Source organism: Peromyscus leucopus, chromosome 3 (genome assembly GCF_004664715.2).
Source record: "Peromyscus leucopus breed LL Stock chromosome 3, UCI_PerLeu_2.1, whole genome shotgun sequence".
In the NCBI taxonomy this organism is placed as follows: Eukaryota; Metazoa; Chordata; class Mammalia; order Rodentia; family Cricetidae; genus Peromyscus; species Peromyscus leucopus.
In genome coordinates this window covers 65,720,654-65,740,121 of record NC_051065.1, presented here as the reverse complement: position 1 = coordinate 65,740,121, position 19,468 = coordinate 65,720,654, and the positions used below count along the sequence as shown (strand labels likewise).

Here is a 19,468-nt window from a genome sequence, read left to right as displayed (position 1 = left end):
AAACTTCAGCAAACTGGTATGTGATACTTTTCAAATGTCTAGACACACTGGTAAATTTTTGTTACAGATTGTTGTCAAATTTTCCGTTAGTCTTATTTCTATTAGGTACTCTTAGTGTGACTTAAAATTTCTTAGAAATTAAAGTTCTGCAAAAATTTATTTTATACTTGGCTTATAAGTTCGCACATAAACAATGTTTAGTTTATGTTTATTTCTTCAATTTCATCATGATGAATACTCAAGAGTATTGACAGGCTGCTTCTGGTTCAGTGTTGGAGCATAGTGAGTATCCCAGTGGATATTAGAGGAAGAGATAGATGTTTTCATTTGTGGATTTATGGTAAATTTCTTTGCAACCCAAAAGTAACATTAATAGTTGAAAACATCACTTTACATTATTTAATGATTCAAGCTCATTAGACGCGTTTTTGATTTCTTCCATAGAGGAACTGAACTTCATCCAGAGTTCTGCAGAATGTAAGTGCTCATTTTTCTGGCAGTGTGTATAGCCTGTGAATACCAATGGCTTCACACTACAGTCCACATTAAGAAATAAATGTCCTCTGTAACTGAGTTTACATACACACCAAAACACATAGAAAAATTTAACAAAACAGTGATATTTTTTCTTATGATCCATGCTGGCATTTTCTAGTGTTTATTATAATTTTTTTAAAATACCAGACACAAACTAAGATATTTCCTAACCTATTAGTATGAAATGGGAGGTAAATTTCCATTTGAAAAACATAACTAGAGTCTTGTTTGAAATAACTAATACACTTTTTGTTGTTACTGTTGGCTTGAATATTTGGGTAAATTTGTTGGCACTGAGGTTTTCTGAATACTGTCTTTTTCCTCTCAAAAGCTGTTGTGAAAAGTTGTGCTGCAAACATGACACCTTGGCACCAAGGACTTGAGTTCCTACAGCAATGTGTGTGTGTGTGTGGGGGGGTATGTTGGGCCATCTGTGATTATATAGGGACTGAACAGTATACCCAGAAATTGAAAGGACATGGGTCATTTGTTGAGACCTCTACTTGTGCAGAGTCTGGCCTTTCCTTTCTTACAGCCCTGTATTGGCTCAGGCTATAGGGTGGGTCACTTGGTCTTATAGTTGTTATTTGTTGTTGTGAACTCACACCAGAGACTGTGAAGTGGCACTGGTGTGCAGGAGCATGAGGACAGGAAGTGGGTGTTCCTTCCCAACACATGGGTGTCTCTGAGCCCTGTCAAATAGGAAATGCACACCTCTAGTTCATGGCTTTGGAACACAGCCAAGAAAACTAAAGGTGCTTGGGGTTGCCCCATTCTTGAGTGAGTGAAGTAGGTCAGTCCGGGACAGCCTGATTCCAGTGACTCCCATTGGCTTGTTCAGAGTTCTCAGTCAGCAGACAAATCTTGGAGGCATCACTCTTTCTATGTTTTGATGGGGCTTGAGAGTGTGAGCAGCCACCCTAGCTTGCCTGCCTGTGCACCTTGTACATAGTGAACCTCCTTCTCTGATCTTTACATGCAGCCAACACTTAATGCAGATCAATATGCAGATGTCTAAGATGATATGGATGTCACTTGTAAGAACTTAGAGCTTGGAAAAAACAATAAGAGTGCTGCCCTTGTCACACATTGCCTGAAGCACTTGCTTACTTTTTCTCTCCACTCAAACCTATAATTTTATTTAAGACTCAGGAAGCCTGAAGTAGGTCTTGGATATACTGCAGAGGAGGAAACTCAGCAGCTACAGCCTGAAAAGTTGGTACCAGCCTTGGCCCTAGAGTTCCCAGGGCCAGACACTGAGCCTTTGTAAGAACTGAAGGTACTTAAAAAAAAAAAAAAATCTATAACCCATTTCCAAATCATCACCTCTCTCCTGAGTGGTAAGGATAGCTAATAGAGGACCATGTTACATTGCAGTTTTATAATGATGTGGCTGTTTCCTGTGCTTTGAAAGGAAAAGGAGTTCTACAAAGCTTAATAATGTTCTCCAAATGTGTCTTGGACTCCACCCTAGCTTGTTATAGGTTTCTAGAGCTCTCACTGCTCTGTGAGGTCCTGGCAAAAGCCTCAGAAAACCTGTTGTTGGCTCATATGGACACTTCTGGACCAAAATGGCCTGAGAACGTGCTTCTTTGGCAGTGTCTTATTCAGTTCATGAGTTAGTGAGGAGAGTGCCTAGGGATGAGTTAGGTCCTATGAAGCAGCAACCATACAAATTTGTAAGTGTGGAAGAATTCATGACTGTCCATCATGTGGGGAGAAAGGAAGACTTTATAATTGCCTTCAGCCTGGAGCATACCAGTGTCCTAAGTATGAGTAAAGTAAAAATGGGAGGGGGCAGTGAGAAGAAGGCTTTGCAAGAATGAGACATCTGCTAAGCTAAGGGAGAGATCAGTTCATTACAATAAAGACTACTCTGAGGAAGAAGTCACATTGAGAGTTAGGCACATTGAATTCTGTGGCATCTGAACCTTCTTACTGGCATGAGGTGTCCCAATCAGTGCACTAATTTCCATGTGACAGCCGACTAAATACATGATGGAATGGTAAAAGTTTGCACATAAGAAATTTACCTGAGTTATCACTGACTATTGCAAGATGCCCAAGCCCTTACCTTCAACACTAGAATTTTCACTGCCTTCAGAACCCCAATGAAGTTAATGCCGGATGTTTACTTCAACCCAAGGACCTGTTACCAACAGTTGGCATCTGTTCCTGTGTCAGTAGAAATGGACTCTGCCACTTCAGCAGAGGAGCATACTGTGGACATTCACAGGTTCCAGTGACAGCAGTGCCATTTCAGCTTGTGCATGGCCTCCCTCCAAGGACAGAGCAGTCAGACCTGCAGCTGAGTTTTCTGAATGGAAAAGTGGATCTCTGAGATGTAGCTTCTCTCTGTCACTTGTTTAAAGTGTTCTCCAAATGTGTCTTCAAATGTAATAGTATGTCTAATCATTAAGAACCTTTTGAGCATAGCCTAACATATACATATTAATTTATAAATTATATATCTATATATTATAAACCAAAAAGAACCATTTAAAAAGGATAAAAATATAAATATGGATTTTAAACACTTCTCACATTGTATAGGGGACAGTTCTGAACCCTGGCATGTACCTTGGCTTGCTACCTGCTTCTCCGCTGCGTTCCCATCCAGGCTTGGTGAAGACTCTCTAGCCAGCTTGAGCATGGCAAACATGGCTCTGGCAGGCCTTGCCCTTCTCCATTCCCTCTGCCTTGCTAAAAACCATTAGATTGAATTCCTAAACCTGGCCACCAAGGTGTATTCTTTTATTTGGCCACTTCCTCCTCCTGAGGCTGACTACCAAGGTCCAGCTACCAAAGTATTGAAGTCCAGCAATCAAAACTCCCCTTTGGTTCATCTAATTGACATGCCCAATTAAAATTAAACACCTCATCCTAACATGGGGTTCCCCTTTTATGTTCATGAACTGCCATTTGCTTATGGGCCATGTCTGTCTCCTCTCTATCCCCTCTTCCTTGTTCCCTTCCCCTTCTCCCCATCCTCTATTCCCTGGCTTTGTCTCTTAGCCCCTGCCCTCTGTCCCTCTGGGGTAGGTAAATCTCCTTTGTGCTGAGAACTTGGTCTTGGGGTCTTGAGCCAGTCCTGGTCTTTTCACTGGATACTGTCTCACATGGACACTGCCTCCCAGCACAGTTATCAACATGTTCTTACCCCAAAGAGAACAGATTTCCTGGTGGAGGCTGAGGCAAAAGACACTTAAATCCCTGAGATAGAAAGAGCCAAGGAGCTTGAAGGGTCTGTAGGATAGACACCCCAGCATTGATTACCACACTGCTAGTACTGTTGGGTGGGTCTTTTCCTGTTCCAGTGGCCAGAGGCCACCTGAGCAGAGCTGCTCATTGACTACTATGTTACACCAATCTTAGCACCATTCTCTGTCTCCAACCTGGGGTTTAAAGTGTTAAAAAAATCACTATATCTGTGCTGACACCACACACATTGTTTTTTTTTTTCTTTTTCTTTTTCCTGTCCTTAGTCCCTAAGTAAAACAGTGCAGCAACTGTTCACAGGGCACTTACACTATTAGGCATTATAATTTAGGGGTGACTTCAGAGTATGTGGAGAGATGTATGCTGATTACAAGGGAGTACTGCACCATTTCATATCAGGGAGAGCATTTGTGGGGTCTGGCATTGGAGCAACTGGCACCAGTTCTGTGGGCTCCAGGGATTTTCAGTTGTCCATCTTATATATGACCACAGGATTCTGTACCACAGTCATTAACATTTGGTTTACTTTGTTTAGATGTTGAGTACCACAATTTTTTTTTTTCAGTTTACATGTTAGAAGTACTTCACTGTAGTACTAACCTATTACATAAAAACAAAGGAAAGATTCTTAAGCATTGGATAAGTGTGTCAGTTTCCTGGATGTTGGTCAGACACTAGCAATATTTTAAGTAACACTATTCCTCATTTATTTCAAGTGACTAAACTCACAAATGCACAAACTGCTTTTTATGTAATAAAGACTAGTTAGATAGGTTCTTTTATTTCCTCTATATAATCACAAAGAACAGACAGCAGTGTAGTACTCACCCCAAAATTCACACAACTCATAAACAAGGTAGGCTTTTTACCCCCCTTCTTGTTCTAGTCTTAACTTCATGAACATGAACTCAGCATTCAAGGATTTTCTTTTGGTAGCAGGATCGGCAGAGAGGACAGGCATGGAAAGGGGCATTGTCTCCCAAGGAAAACTCCTCCAAGGCCAGGAGGCAGGCATGGTGGAACAGGTGTGCACAGGACAGGAGGACTGTCTCACGGGGCCGCTGGCTGCTGCTTCCTACAGCTGCTTGCTGGCAGTCACCATGGAGGGAGAGTGGGGTCAGGCAGATGGAACACTCATAGATCTCCTGGTGGGCAGCCTGCAGCACAAGGCAGATATGGATTTGTCATAGGAGTGACTGCCACAGTTACTCAGACCTACAGTGAGAACTATATCTCAAAACATGGGTCCTCTGAAAATGGACAGTATATTGAAAATCTTAAATGTTGAAGATGTGAGGTGTAGAGATTATAATAAGCATTTTAAAACAAAAATAAAAATGCTGAGCATTAATAATATATATATATAGTGCCTTTTAATTAAAAATGGAAAAATATTTGGCTGATACTGTTAAAATTTTAAAACATTCTCAATTTTATGTTTTAAGTTTTCCCTCCCTTTGGCTTTGAGTCACTGCAGAACCCTGTTTACCTCCCTTAGGCTACTACAGATGGAGGAGGAGGGCAGGAAGCATAGGCTTGCCCTTTTGAGTTTTCATTGTTCATAATACCCACCATTGAACTAGAACTTGAACGTTTCAAAATGAAGGACCCTGATGGTCACTGAGCTCATGACAAAGGCCTGGGTGTCCCCACCCAAGGCAGACCTCACGAAGGCCCCCACCCTTTACAGACCTGTGATTGCAGTCCATTCAGCAGAGGCAGCAAGGAAGCTGGTCTGAAGCCTACCTGCACTTGGATTTTCTCCCAATCCTCCTCAGAGATCTCATGGCCACACCTTTCATCTAGCTGCTGGAGGATGCTGCGATTTACAGCCAAGCAGAGGTCGATTTCTGAGAAGAGTTCGTCTATGTTGGTGTTGTATGAGCACAGGATTCGGTGGCTGATTTCTGTGAACTGAGAACAGAGGCCGAGGCTGGAGCATCTGAATGGCAGGGCAGAGTCATTCCTGGAGGAGGAACTCGGCGGGTTCCCTTCTCTCCAGAAGCCGTCATGACGCCCTACTGTCATGTAGCAGGAGTGCCCTCATCTCAGAGAGTGCCCTCATCTGAGAGAAACCTAGAACAGACCAGGCCAGGCTGCCTGTCTCACTGTCCTCAGCTGTCTCCTTTTTGGGACTTTCCATTCTCCATCAGAGCCCAGTTCACTGCTGCTTAGCTGCTGACTCAGGTCTTTATTTCTGTAAGAAGGTGCCCATGTCACAGGAGACTTTATTAAATACGTGTTTGCACTTTTCTCTTGCTAATCTGTCTCTTGTTGGTCTAATTCACAGGATTCCAGCTCAACGATTAAGGGAAGTGTAAAAAGGAAAAGACACTTTTTTTTTTCTCTACAGCAATTAGCAAGGCATGTATCTGGGACCAAAGCTGACAGGAGGGAGGAATTAGAAACTTACAGAGGACTCACACAGCACAGTATATAACTTCTTGGCACTGCTGCCAGGCTTGTGGGGACTGGAGCTAGCTCTTTGCTTGCCCATCAGCCTGAGAAGCTGCGGCTCCAAATTATAGGTGATCTTAGTATAAGGCAGAAAAGAGGAAATCCAAGCAAAGGATGGTTGTCTTTTTACTTTTTTTTCATTAAGCTCTAAGGTCACAATTTGAAACACTCCTTGCCTAATGAGTTTAAAAATCTTCTCCAAGCACAGATAATCAGTTCATGGATAACTAAGATGCCCCACCACAGAACAGATCCCTTGGGACTTAGGTTAAATTCTACACTAGTAGTGTCAGTGCGGAGGCAGCATATGCATGGCATTTGAACCTTAAATAAGTCTCTAGTGTTCCTCTAAACCCAGTTCTTCTATAAAGTTTACACACACACACACACACACACAATTATAAAAACACACAAAAACGGGTTTAGGAAAACAACTGGTCTTAGGACAAATGACTTGGGCATAAGAAGCTGGCTGGCTGTGGCAGGGCATGCAGTTATCTCATAATGGCATGAACAGGAGCTGCTGGATCCACAGGACTCCAACATTCCAGCACACACTAGAGTGAACTACTGTATACACACTTAGGAAGGTCGGGCATTCCTGGGCAAGTTCCCCACTACCTTTACCTACTGCCATTAAATAGACCTCAGTCTGTCTGCTTGCTTCCTGACTCATCTGGATATGTCTGCTATGATTCTTTAACCTCTGTGGAGTTGTACCCTTCACAGTGACAAAGGCTTGACACTGTGCCTGCCCTTTCCAAAGACGCTGTCACACCCTATCTGAAAAGAGCAAAGTCTTATGAGTACTGTATTACTTACTGGAAATATGCCTTAAACTTTAGTGGAGTTTGTATTAAGATAGTAAGGAGGCATGGTGGTGCACACCTATAATCCCAGCATTCAGAAGACTTGGGGGTGAGGGATCAAAAGCTTGAAGCTAGCCTGAGCTACATGAGACCCTGTCTCAAAATGATTTTGTTTTTGTTGTTAGTGTTTTGCTTACAAAGTTGTATAGTGGTCTGCACCAACTCATTTTTTTCTGTAGGTTTTCATGACTTGTTTTTCTTAATTAGAACATGTATTAAAAATGTAAATTATTGTTCCTGTGCTTAAATGTCATTGTAATTCTGGTCTTATTTACTTAAAACATAATTGTAGGAAATTCTTCACAATTACCTTCTAGACAGAAGTTCAAATGTATATAAATGACTAATAGGATGGTACCACTTCACACAGCATTTCATTATAATTATTAAGTTTAGAAAATGAAATTTCACAGTATTTACTATTATACCAGTATTCATGAAAGCTGGGCATGACAGGCACAAGAACATACTGAGTTTATTTCACAGATACTTTTATAATTTACTAGATCAGATAGCCTAGCTCTATTTGTTCTTAACAAGTGGAATATATATGTCTTTTCAAGCATTGTTGCCTTCCTTGGCCCATCCTTCCCAGATAGGAAGAGAACCTCTGACCAGGTTCTTTAGACCAGGCACTCACATGTGACACCCAATCTTCATATGCTGCCCAGGTTAAGATGAGGGATTCCCACTAGGATGTTCCATAGAGAGGAGATCACGTTTTCACTCTGGGTGTCCAGTTTAGGTGTGAGGCCCTAGATCCTGGACACCATGGCTTTGCATCACCAGCTTCTAGCACTGTGCTCTGCTTTAGTTCCAGTTTGAGTTTTTAGGGATACACACACACACACACACACACACACATATGTATACATATTGGCATATATACATACATACATATATATGTATGTATATATATATTATACTGGCATAAATGCTCAAGTGAGTAGTAATAGTGCAGTCACAGAGCATTTGCAGAGTTCAGAAGCCAGTCTCTTTCAGATGGGCTGGGAAAGAATCATTCTCTGGATTTTAATGAGGCTATAAAGATTTGGTTTCTCAGAGCAAAAGGAAAAACATTTGCTGTTAGGGAATCATATGAGAAAAGACTGGAAAAAATGGGTGTATGTAGTCATTGTATAGCAGCACATGATGTACCTTTACAAGTCTTTTTCTATAATATAGGTGCTCCGAGGATCTGAAAGATCCAGGAATTAGTTACACTACACCATTGTGTGACAGAAATGCAGTTGGAGCTACATGTGCAATGCTCAGATTTCTAGTAGTCATGTTGAAAAGGCTTATACATTTACTTTTTTTCCCCACCCCAAAATCCAAAATACCATTTCACCACTTCCATTTGAATGACTTAATGGGGTATTTTGCATGCTGTTCCCCATCTCAGGTCAGACTTGTCTTTTTCCCAGAACTCAAAGCCAAGTGGCTTGTGGTCATCTGTGTTGGGTGGACTCTGATGCCTCAGGAAGACAAGCAATTTAGGAGATGAGACCAAGAAGAGCAGTCACTAGTGCCATTTGAGGCAGGAGAAGGAGCTCATTCAGGGCTACCCACAGTTCTTTTTGAAAATCTAGGGGCTAGCATAAATGAGGCACAGAACTCCCATCTTAAGAGCCGAAAGATTTATTAGACTATAGGAGACTGGAGTTAGAGGCATACAACAGTGACAGATGACCATCACATGCTCATCTGCTACCCACAGCAGCTGGTTATCTCATCTAGAAACTATTTTCCCACTCACCTGTGAGCCCGGAGAGCCACAGGCTGGCTGCTTGCAGGCCAGAGCACCTACTGTACCTGTGAATAAGACCGGAGCGCGACTGCACATAGGTGTGTGCACACTGTCCTTACAACTGATCAGTGTGTAATTACTGACTCCTGTCCAGCTGTGTCCAACCTGTATTCTCTTGTGTATTCTTTTTGTTCTGCCACTTTAAATATTGCTGTTTATTGTTTTCTATGTGGGTGTGTACATCATGGCATGACTGTGGAGGTCAAAGGTTGGCTACTGGGAATCAGTTCTCATTTTCTACCATGTAAGTCCTGGGTTTTTAACTGTAATCATCCCACTCCACAGCAAGTGTCTTTATCTGATGAGCCATCTCACTGTCCCCACCTTAAAAAACAAAACAAATAAACCCCTGTTCGCCACTAAAAAGTTTGTATTTTTAGCTTTTTTCTCTCTCACCTTAAAGGTGAAAACTCTATTCTTTTAGCTTCCACCCTAGAGATGCATGCTTCAATTATCACAGTCCAGAGTTAACTAGATCTTCATCCTCTGATCCAACATGAGGGTCTTAACGCTCTCACTCTCAATATCCTCTTCTGGTCCAGTTTTGCAAACACTAGGGCTCTCTGACTTAACTTGTTGGGGACATAGTTATTCTTGTTTGGCAGATTCAATGCCTCTGAGATAGACCTCCTCCCTTTATTTACTACTTATACCACAAACTTCCCATCTAGGGCAATTTTCTTTCTTTAGGGAATGCAATCTTCAGTGCTCCTCCCAAGAAGACATTTAGAATAACAGCATTGTCTATCTGAACTCATGTCTCTCTCTGACTCTTCTTACACATAGTTTTCACTTAGATCACCTAGAATTCTAGGCTGTTTAATTTCCCCCGATGGTGCCCAGTGTTCTAGCTTATACTGAACCTCTGAGGCATCTGTGTGTTCCTTTGAACACCCTTTTGGGTTTCTTTGCTCCTGAGGTCTTCCTCAGCATTATGAGGTGGAATACTGACCCCCTCCCCTTTAAGTCATATTAAGGGTCCTTTGATCACTTAAGTTTGGTTTGGATTAGCTTCAGATCTGGAAAAATCCTTTTCCATTGCTACTTCAAGCTGTTCTCTTTGATCTCTGTATTCACTTTTCTTTCTCAGTCGTAATAACAAGATGGAGCCTACTGCACCCTCTCCACTAGTGATTTCTCTGAGACACTCCCACTGAAAGGAGAAGGAAAAAGCAGCCAGGGCAGCTAGGGCCCTTCCCGTGGGAGAAAGTGCTCACCAGTGACCTCAGTGCCATGTAGAAATGCCATCCCGGAGGGAAGCTCATAAAGACTCAGGAAGTAAACAACTCAGTGTCTCTGGAAGTCCCTGAAATTGAGCACTCACAAGGCCCCTCCCCCAAAGGTTACGTAAGTAGTAAGGACTGCTGTGGAGAGGACACTCTGACTTGTCCAACTACCTACATGTTGTGTAGAGGACATCTCCATGCTGTGGTACTGCCTTTGAGTCATCCATCTTCTTGTAAGTAACCTGAGTAAACTCAGTGGTTCACCAAGTTGGCCTCTGGTGGTACTGTGACTTTGCTCTGTTGGTTCCCTTTCTGGGATGAGGAGACACTTGTTCACATCTTCCCTGAGCAATGTCATACAACACTCAACAGAATGTGCCGTGAGGAGAAAGACTAGAGGTACAAACAACAGAATATTGGAATTGTAGTGTGACCGCAGGCCAGGCAGGCAGCTCCTTTAATAGTGCAGCTGCTCTGCTGAGAAGCGATGGGCATGTGTATAGGCGAGAAACAGTAACTCCGGGCTTCCGCATGCGAATTCAGTCCTCACATTTGTACTTAAACAGATAACCATACAGTTTAAAGCTAAGTGATTAGTTAATGCTAATAATTAGAATATTACTCCAAATATCAAATCACAACAATTTAAAAGTCCAGAGAAAAGAGAAAAAAATGTATTTAAAAATATTTCTGTGTTTTCATTTCATGGCTTGTCTTATCACCTGGAATACAGTATTTGTGTTCCTCACATAACTGTCATCAGCCACAGCCATTCCCACTCATAGCTCCAGACCTCTCCTCTAGTAGGTGCTCTCGACAAGACCATGCTGGGGAGCAAGAGGCCTCCCACACCCACACCGGGTCACTCCCTTCTGGGAGCATGAGTAAGTGGGTGTCCCAGATGTGGTGTTCTCTCACATCTATCCAACGGCTGGCTGCCGAGTCCCACTCTTTCTCCCGGCCTTTCATTGATGCACTCTGCAGCTTACTGCTGTACTGAATCCCACCTGTTCCCGAGTTCAGGCTGCTCATTTGCTGCCAGGAAGCACTTCACTTTGAGATCCCACTTTGAGATCCCCAAGCAGCAAGCCCAAGGTGTCCTCCCCAACTCTGAATAGAGCTAAGTTTGGATGTGAGCCCAAGTCACAAGACCACACCTGTAGGCCTTTCCCCCACAAGATCCTACAATGATTCATGAGCAATCCTGTGGTCTGTCACTGCCTATGTATCAGGGCTGTTACCTCCAGAAGCCTCTTAGGCCAGCTCCCAGTCCACCCCACTACGAGGCTGCCTACCACCCAGAGACATATTGGGCCCTGCCGTCATGGAGGTGGTCCAAGGCAATGGGTCCACTGCTGTATCTGTTAACATTCATCTGCCCACATCCCTTACTCAGAATAACCCCTTCTCTGCTCCCTCCCTTTCTCCATGTCTGCCCTCATAGCACTTACTGTTCCTTGAAATTTGTTTTTTGTTGAGACAGAATCTCAATTTTTAGCTCTGGCTGGCCTGGAACCCAGAGAGGAATTCACTGCCAATCAGAGTAATATCACCTTTACACTTCCTTACTTTTTAATTTTATAAACTTTATTAGTTTTAAAGAAATTGTTTTTAAACAAAAATAATTTCTTTCATATGTAATGATAGTTAAGAGCTATGAAATGCATTTTTATTCAATCTAAACAATTCACTTTATCACTTACAGGCATTACATGATGAAGTAGAAAAGTCCTTACACCGTTTCTGTGGGGCTGGTTATTAAAACAGCTTGGAAACTGAGCTAGTATTTACCAGGCAGTGTACTTCCTGAGAATCAAAGACCACAGACAGTGTTCTTCAGCGAAGAGTCCTAAGGTAGTAGGAACACCACTGACAGTGCTGGTGACTCAGGAACCTACAAGCTCCTAGGAGGTGAGGAGAGGACAACTGTACTGTGTTTTAGAACTCAGGTGGTCAGAGCTGAAGCCGCACCAGCTTTTCCCACGTCTGTGTCATTTGTCACCACTAACTTCAGCAAAAGCTGTCTGGAAGGAATTGTGTGGTCTGGCCCATGTGTTTGCTCAGTTCTGTGAATAACTGCTGCTTTTTCCTCTTCCTGCACTTTGTGTTGTGGTGACATGGGCTGAAAGTGATCTGTTCTCTGCTCACCCAGTGGACTTCTGGCTCTTGAGGGCCAGTTATCTATTTTGTGTACATTTCTTATCTCTTCAGATGAGTACCATAGATCTAGGGAAGCACCTGATTCATCTATGTAAGGTCCTTAGCACTGAAAAAAGTTGACTTTAGGTTTGCAAAAGATTAGAGATGAGAACAAATATATGCCCTAAATGTACATATTTAGAAGAAGCACAATACAAATTCCTTCTTGGAGGAGGGAAGAGGTAAAGAACAATGCTTATCTAGACTTTAAAGTGACCTCTGTTGGCAAAGTTCAGTAAAACACCATATTTAGCTGAGAACCCCAACACTGATGTGAGGTTGTCAACAAGGCCTGCCAGGGTGTGCTTCTGAAAGGAGCACATAGAACTGTTCTTGCTCCTTAGAGTCTTAGTGTTCAGCTTAGCAACAGCAATCTTTTCAGGGCTAGAGCTATGGCCAGTAGGATAGTGCATGCTAGCATGTGTGAGGCTCTAGCTTAATACTGAAAAAGTCAACACACATTTCCTGACTGCTCATTGTAATCAATTCAGAGCAACTACTCAATATTTCTGAAATGTCACATTCCTGTTTTCAGAAATTCTTATCTCCTCACTTCTTATGTGAGTTGATAACCTTCATAATTCAAAGGACAAGCATGACAAGAAAACGTGTCAACTTAGTTCTAGTTTTTAAACATTAATGCTTAATACTGTGAATTTCACATAAACATCAAATATATAAAAAATTCAATTTAGGAAAAATGTGTTCCTTAACATATTTTTCCTTTTAAGTCTCCTACTTTGGATATTTGATAAATTTAATAACCAGGAGTCTGGGTCATTGATATGTAAAGCAGTTACTGGTCATTTGCAATTACTGGCTAAACATTAAGAAAAAAAAAAAACCCACTAACAAAAGCATTTAGGTGAACTCTGTCTGCTCAGGAGAGTCTTAAGTGATCCATCTCATGTCAGCAAATTGCTTACTAATGTGTTGACTTAGGGCCACTCTCAAAAGCAAAATGAAAAGCCTGGAATTTACAGCATATCAATGCATCAGTTGATAAGCTTTTACTGGTTTAATATCCTCCCAGGCTTGCAGCTTGGAGCCACTTCAAGTTAGCAACAGAATGTTTGCCATCTCTATGTGATAAAGGAAGTCAAAGGAATGAACAAACTTCAGGACCATTATGCTGTTTGGTGAGATGGAAATGAAAAAGCTAGAGAAGTCACAGGTTGGGGGTGTGTGAGAGTTGGGCCCTCATGTCCAGCATCTGACAGATTGTTAGCCTCACCTTTCAAACAATGGTCTGGACTTTAGCTGGGGCAAAGATAACATAGTGCATTTGGAAAGTTTTAATTGCAGCAATAAAAGACTGTACCTCAATTATATGACAGATGCTAGCAGAGTTTCCAGATAAGGATCAAAGGCATCCAAGGAGTGGTCACTGCACTTTGGGCCACACTAGGCTTTCTGTACACACTGCTGGGGAATTAGCACATCGGCTTTCCCGACCTTCCCAGGTCCTTTGATCTGAGTTCTCAAGCAAGTAAGTGTACCAGGACTACTGTATCAGCCAGACAGGTCCAACACTCCCTCCCTGAATTTTAATCCTGACACTCACCAATACAAAACCCAACACCTGACCTTTGCAGTTCTTACCACAAAAGTTCAGTATGCTTAATAGAACCTGCTTGTCACATTACACCACTCTGCTCTGCTTCTGTTTTGCTAGCAGCGTGCCGATGCCACTTTAAAGCCAGGCCACCTTGAGAAGAGAGCTTCTTAGTGTATGGGAACATTTTGTTTGTAGAATTTAGATGGATAAAAATAAAGAAAAGGACTTCATTAACTCTCCCAGGAAGAGAAGGGGGAAATGCAGAACCACAGTTTGTGTATAAGCAAGAGAGATTATAAATCAGAACAGCCTGCGCTGACCTGATCCAGAGTACTGAAAACATTCATCTCCGTACATGAAGTATTCAAGGACACTAGCACCTCCAGTTGTTCACACTTACAGCTCCTAAATGGGCGATTACCTCTTTCTTTTCAATTCATTAGACTTCTTTTTCTCTGCGGGGACTTGAGGTTGGATCTAGGCCAGTGCTTCCCAGCAGAGCAGAGGCTTTGCCCACACACAAGCTAAGGCGGCAGTGCACAGATGAGGGCAGCTCTGTGAAGCAAAGCGGCAGCTCACCTTCCTCCTCCTGGTGCTGCAAGTCTTTGGGGTTTGTTTGTTGTTGTTTTTAACTGCCATTACATGATACCAAGACAAACGGTGTTTTGTTTTTAAAGTCTCTAATTCTGGTCTCCACTGAGGCACAGATCACAGTGGCTGCTCGCTCACTCGGAAGGGGCCAGCTGCCACTTCTGCTTTACTGCCTCCCCAAAGCAGTGTTTACCCATCTCACTGCAGTGAGCCAGTAGATTTATTCCTCCTAGTAACTTGCAATTTCTGTTAGGACTAGAAAATAAAAGTGAATTTACATTACTCTTTGATCATAGTGAAAAGGGAGCTATATCTTAAATATGTGGGTATTTTCCAGGTTAAAAGAATTGTTGCCTTCCACAGATAAAGAATTTGCCACCTCCACATTGTTATTCACTACAGCATGTTTAGTAAAATCTCCAATTTCTGACACTCAAACCTTCAGTCTCTGATAATACTGATCTGAAGTTTTGTGCAGTTAAGATTGGCCAGAAGGCACGTGAAAAAGCATAGGGCCTCCTGTCTCCCAGGAATAACTTGGTATTTCTGGAATGCTGCTAACTGTATCACAAAGCTAGTCTCTCACCCAAAGGAACCTTGCTAGAGCCATTGTTCATTGTGGCTTTGGAATTTATTCTTAATGGAGTTACTACTAGGAAACCTCTAGACACACTGGTTCATCTCAAACTGTACTTGAATTTTAGTAAGCATTTTTGTCTTTGAAGACTTTCATAGGTTCAAGCTGCAGGCAGAGTCACTTAAAAAAAACTTGTAGAAGTATCAAGTAAGGTCGAATGTAATTATGGGAAAAGAATAAGCTTGGGCTAACACCAAGAAAGTGAAAATAAGTTTAGAAAAGCAATTTGTTTTGGGAAAAAAAGGGGGGGGGGATTCTCTGGAACCCAAACCATACTAGTAAACACATCTGGCCCAAGCTCCATCTTTCATGAACACAGAAATAGTCATACAGGAAGTGACTACCTCTCATCCCACTGGTGGGAGCTAGACTTCATAATCTGATGTGACTGGCTAATTGACTTGAAAGGGATGGAGCTTCAGGGAATCAGAGCCTTTGTTGGACTAATTACCTTAGATAGAAAAAAAAAGTTATATAAAAAAAAAAGTGACTCCTCACATAATGAGGAGTCAGGCAGGGCCAGCAGTTACATTTTTATTTTAGACACTAATCTAAGATGTCTAACTCTTAAAGAATCTTTATATACAACCTTATGTTACAATATTTTGGGGCTGGGGGATGGCCCAGTGGGTAAAGAGCACTTAGTTTCACATGAGGGCCTGAGTTCAATCCCCAACACCAAAGTAAAAAGCTGAACATGGATGCCTATGCCCGGAACCCCAACAGAGACAGGTAGATTCCTGGAACTTGCTGATCATTCAGTCTAGCTGAAACAGCAAGTGTCTGGTATAGTGAGAGACTCTGTCTCAAAGAAAGAAGGTAGAAGCTGAGCACACAGCGGCACACACACACACCTGCACACACATTCACACCACTTGCACAAACACCTGCATGCACACAATCCTGTACAAACACCTGTGTTCACATACTTGTACACATACCTGCACAAACACAGCTGTGCCTGAATTCCTGCATACTTGAATACACTTGTATACACACTTGTACAAACACATATGTGCACACACACATATGCATACCTGTACAAACACACCTGCACATATGCACACATACACTTTACAGCCATTCTAAATGGAAAACACCAAACTTTTTTTTAAAATTAAAACCATTTTTCTTGTTAAAAAAATAAAATTCTGTTCTGGCCAGGTAATGGTTTTGTTCTGGCCAGGCAGTGGTGGCACACATCTTCAATCCCAGCTCTTGGGAGGCAGAGGCAAGAGGATCTTTGTGAGTTTGAGGCCAGCCTGGTCTACAGAGTGAGTTCCAGAACAGACACACAGAAAACTATCTCAAAAAAACAAAAAAATCTGTTTTGACTATTATAAAGCCACATTGAACTTAATAAGGCAGTAGTTAGTGTGCAGTGCCTCAGGCTGACCGAGTCTTGCACATCCACTGCTGGGCCATGCTCCTAACTTCTGCAGCACTTGTTACTCAGCTTTCCTGTTCCCACTATGAAATATTAATTTTACTACCATGATGAAAATTTTAAAAAAGCACAAGAAAATGGTGGGAACCCCTAGACATTTATATATGTGTGTGTGTTAATATTCTTTTACTAAACTTTATTTCTTATAGTTTTATTAGAAATAAAGATGGCTGCTTTGCTGTGCCCAGAACAAGTTGCTGTCCAGTGTTCTGTCAGGTTTCCTTCCTGCTGGTCTTGGGAGGCACCCCAAGGTGCTGGGCCTCAGATCCTGGCAACCTCTGATACAGTGGCTTCTGTCCTACTCATTGGTTTATGCCATCTGACAAGGTATGGTGCCCAGGAAGTTGTCTTGGACCCTAGTTTCATTTAGTGTTTAGATATTGAAAACTCATACAGTTTTGGCAGATTATGGTATTAAATAATATTCTCTTGCCCTCTCCATGTGAATGGACTAAAATTCTCAATTTAGATTTCATATACTGATACATATAGCTTTCTTCTGTTCACTAGTTGTCAATTATTTAATGGGGATTTAGCTACCAAATTTATGTTTTATATATCAAAAGGTTTGTTGTCTTTTAAATTATAAGATGGCTCTTCCTACTCTGCTAGGTAGGTGTTAGAGTTGACTTGTGCAGTTTGAGGTGCATAGGCAAGCTTAGGAAGTCTTTTCTAAGAGTTAAAAGTCACATTAAACCTATCTGTGGAAAATGGATTTTTATATTTAAATACACCATATATATTAGTCATTTTATTCAATATTTTGACTTTATCAGAAGAAGCCCTTCTGTGTTTTGAAGCTTCCTTGTTAAGCTTAGGATATGAACTATTATGAAGGGGCAGTTTCCCACATTTACATCTGATTATTGTGGCTCTACAATAAATAGTTACCACATATATACCTTGACTATGGATACTCAGTAATCTAGTTTGGGTAATTTTATGTGATTTTTGTGCATTTTATCAATGTACAGTATCAAACATATTTGCATTTGCACCACACATCTGCTGTATTCTGTCTCCTTGCACTATTGCTAGGCAGAGACTGGCCAGAGTGCTCTAGTGCTGAGCAAGCCAGGGTTACATTGTCATGGTTTGATTTGTAATGGTTTTTTGTTTTGTTTTGTTTTTTAAAAGACAGGGTCTCAGCCGGGCGGTGGTGGCACACACCTTTAATCTCAGCACTCAGGAGGCAGAGGCAGGTGGATCTCTGAGTTCTATGCCAGCCTCCTCTGCAGAGTGAGTTCCAGGACAGCCAGGGCTACACAGAGAAATCTGTCTCAAAAGTAACAAAACAAAACAAACTAAACAGACAGGGTCTCTTGCATCCCAGGCTGGCCTCTACAGCCCAGGATACAGCTTGCCATCCTTGCCTAGGATGTAGCTGAGGATGATCTTGAAAAATTGAATCTTCTTGCCTACTTCAAGTGCTGGGATTACAGGCATGCATTGCTATACCTGGTTTATGTAGTGTTGGAGATTGAACTCAGGAATGTCTGCATGCTGAGCTCCATCCCCAGCCCCAATAAGTGGCCTTTATTGTAATAAACTCCATCCTAGAGTTCTGGTACTGGTGGTCAGGATTAGGAATACATTTAGGATTAGTTATACTTGAGTATCTTTTTAGTGAAGTTGAAATACTCATGTGAGTTTCTGTTATTTTATACTTTAAATTTCTTCCTATGTTTGCTAGTTTTGTGGAAACTAATTTCAATTACATTTTGGTCTTTAATGGCAGCAGGCTGTATATACGAGCCTCTTAAATTTTAACCTGATTTCCATGTATGTGGATGCCTCCTCCTCAGTGTTTTGAGTCTGGTGATACTTTATCTTCCAATGTCCACTTTTAAATTACTTTTCATATCAGATGCTGGTTTCATTAGCTAGGTTTGTTATTTCTCTCCTATCTGTCTGTCTGTCAGACGAGCTCTGGTCTCAAACTCCATATCCTCCAATTTCTTTCTCCTGGAGCTGGGATCACAGGACTGGAAGACTGCCTGCTGAGGATCTGAATGTGAGTCCTCGGGCCTGGCATCAAACACCTTACCTACTGAACAATCTCCCAGCCCCACTTTTCCTTTTTTGCTTGTTTATCTATTCTGAGACAAGGTGCTGCTATTATGTAGGCTTGGGCTGGCCTTTGAATGCAAGCTTCTTTTATGTTAGCCTCCCAGTATAGGCCACCATGCCTGCTCTCATTTGTTTTTTAATATGAATTTACTTTGAACATTTTGTTTCATTTTAAGTGTTCTGCATCAATGAAATCCAAGAGTTTGTTATATAACAGGTAAATTTACCCATTATATTTGATGTCTTGCTATGCTTTAATCCCTCATCACCTTTTCTAGTCATTATCCTCTCTTGTTGCTGCCTTCTCCCTTTTCCTAACTTCTGTAGGAATGTTTATGTGTGTGGGCATCCATGTGATAGTCAGAGGACAACCTTGGGTGTCAGTCCTTGCTTTCTAGCTTGTTTGAGTCAGGGTTTCTCCACGCCCACCCTCTTCCCCCTTGTGCTCCAAATTAGCTGGCCCTAGAGCTTGCCCAGAGTCTCCAGTCTTTACTTCCTGTCTCCTCATTGGAGCTCTGGAGTTATAAATGCTCCCTGCTATGTTCTCTGGCTTTTACACTGGTTCTGGGGGTTTGAACTCAAGTCCTCACACTTGTACAGTAAGCTCTTTTACCCACAGAATCATCTCCTCAGCCTAACAGGAATATTTTTAAATTATTTTATTAAAAGCAGAAAAGTCAATGAAGAAGAAATTTCTTTCTAATTTTAGTGAAATAAAAATCAATTCATGTGTGACTCTGTAATTTTGCACTACTGCTGACCTAGCAGAATTTCTAGCTGCTTGAATCTTGGAAGACAGGATGCCTGTAGGTTAGAAGTCCATCTTCAGATGAGCTGGCAAAATTGGG

General features: G+C 41.8%; 2 protein-coding genes across 4 annotated transcripts in view; one reads left to right on the top strand and one right to left on the bottom strand.

Annotated features, from left to right (window-relative positions):
* The window catches only part of Lmbr1 (limb development membrane protein 1), a 131,764-nt gene extending 129,913 nt beyond the window's left edge, over positions 1-1,851 (top strand). The window contains exon 18 of the transcript XR_003733965.2: positions 445-1,851. The gene's annotated coding sequence lies outside the window, so the exon portion shown is untranslated. The remainder of the gene's footprint in view (positions 1-444) is intronic.
* Positions 1,852-4,260: 2,409 nt separating this feature from the next.
* Positions 4,261-19,468, bottom strand: part of Rnf32 (ring finger protein 32) — a 35,271-nt gene continuing 20,063 nt past the window's right edge. For all 3 annotated transcript variants that reach the window (XM_028864193.2, XM_037203743.1, XM_037203742.1), the window contains exons 8-9: positions 5,503-5,670; positions 4,261-4,913 (exon numbers count right to left, since the gene is read on the bottom strand). In XM_028864193.2, coding sequence (XP_028720026.1) covers positions 4,665-4,913; positions 5,503-5,670 — 417 coding nt within the window. In that variant the 3' untranslated portion in view covers positions 4,261-4,664. The remainder of the gene's footprint in view (positions 4,914-5,502; positions 5,671-19,468) is intronic.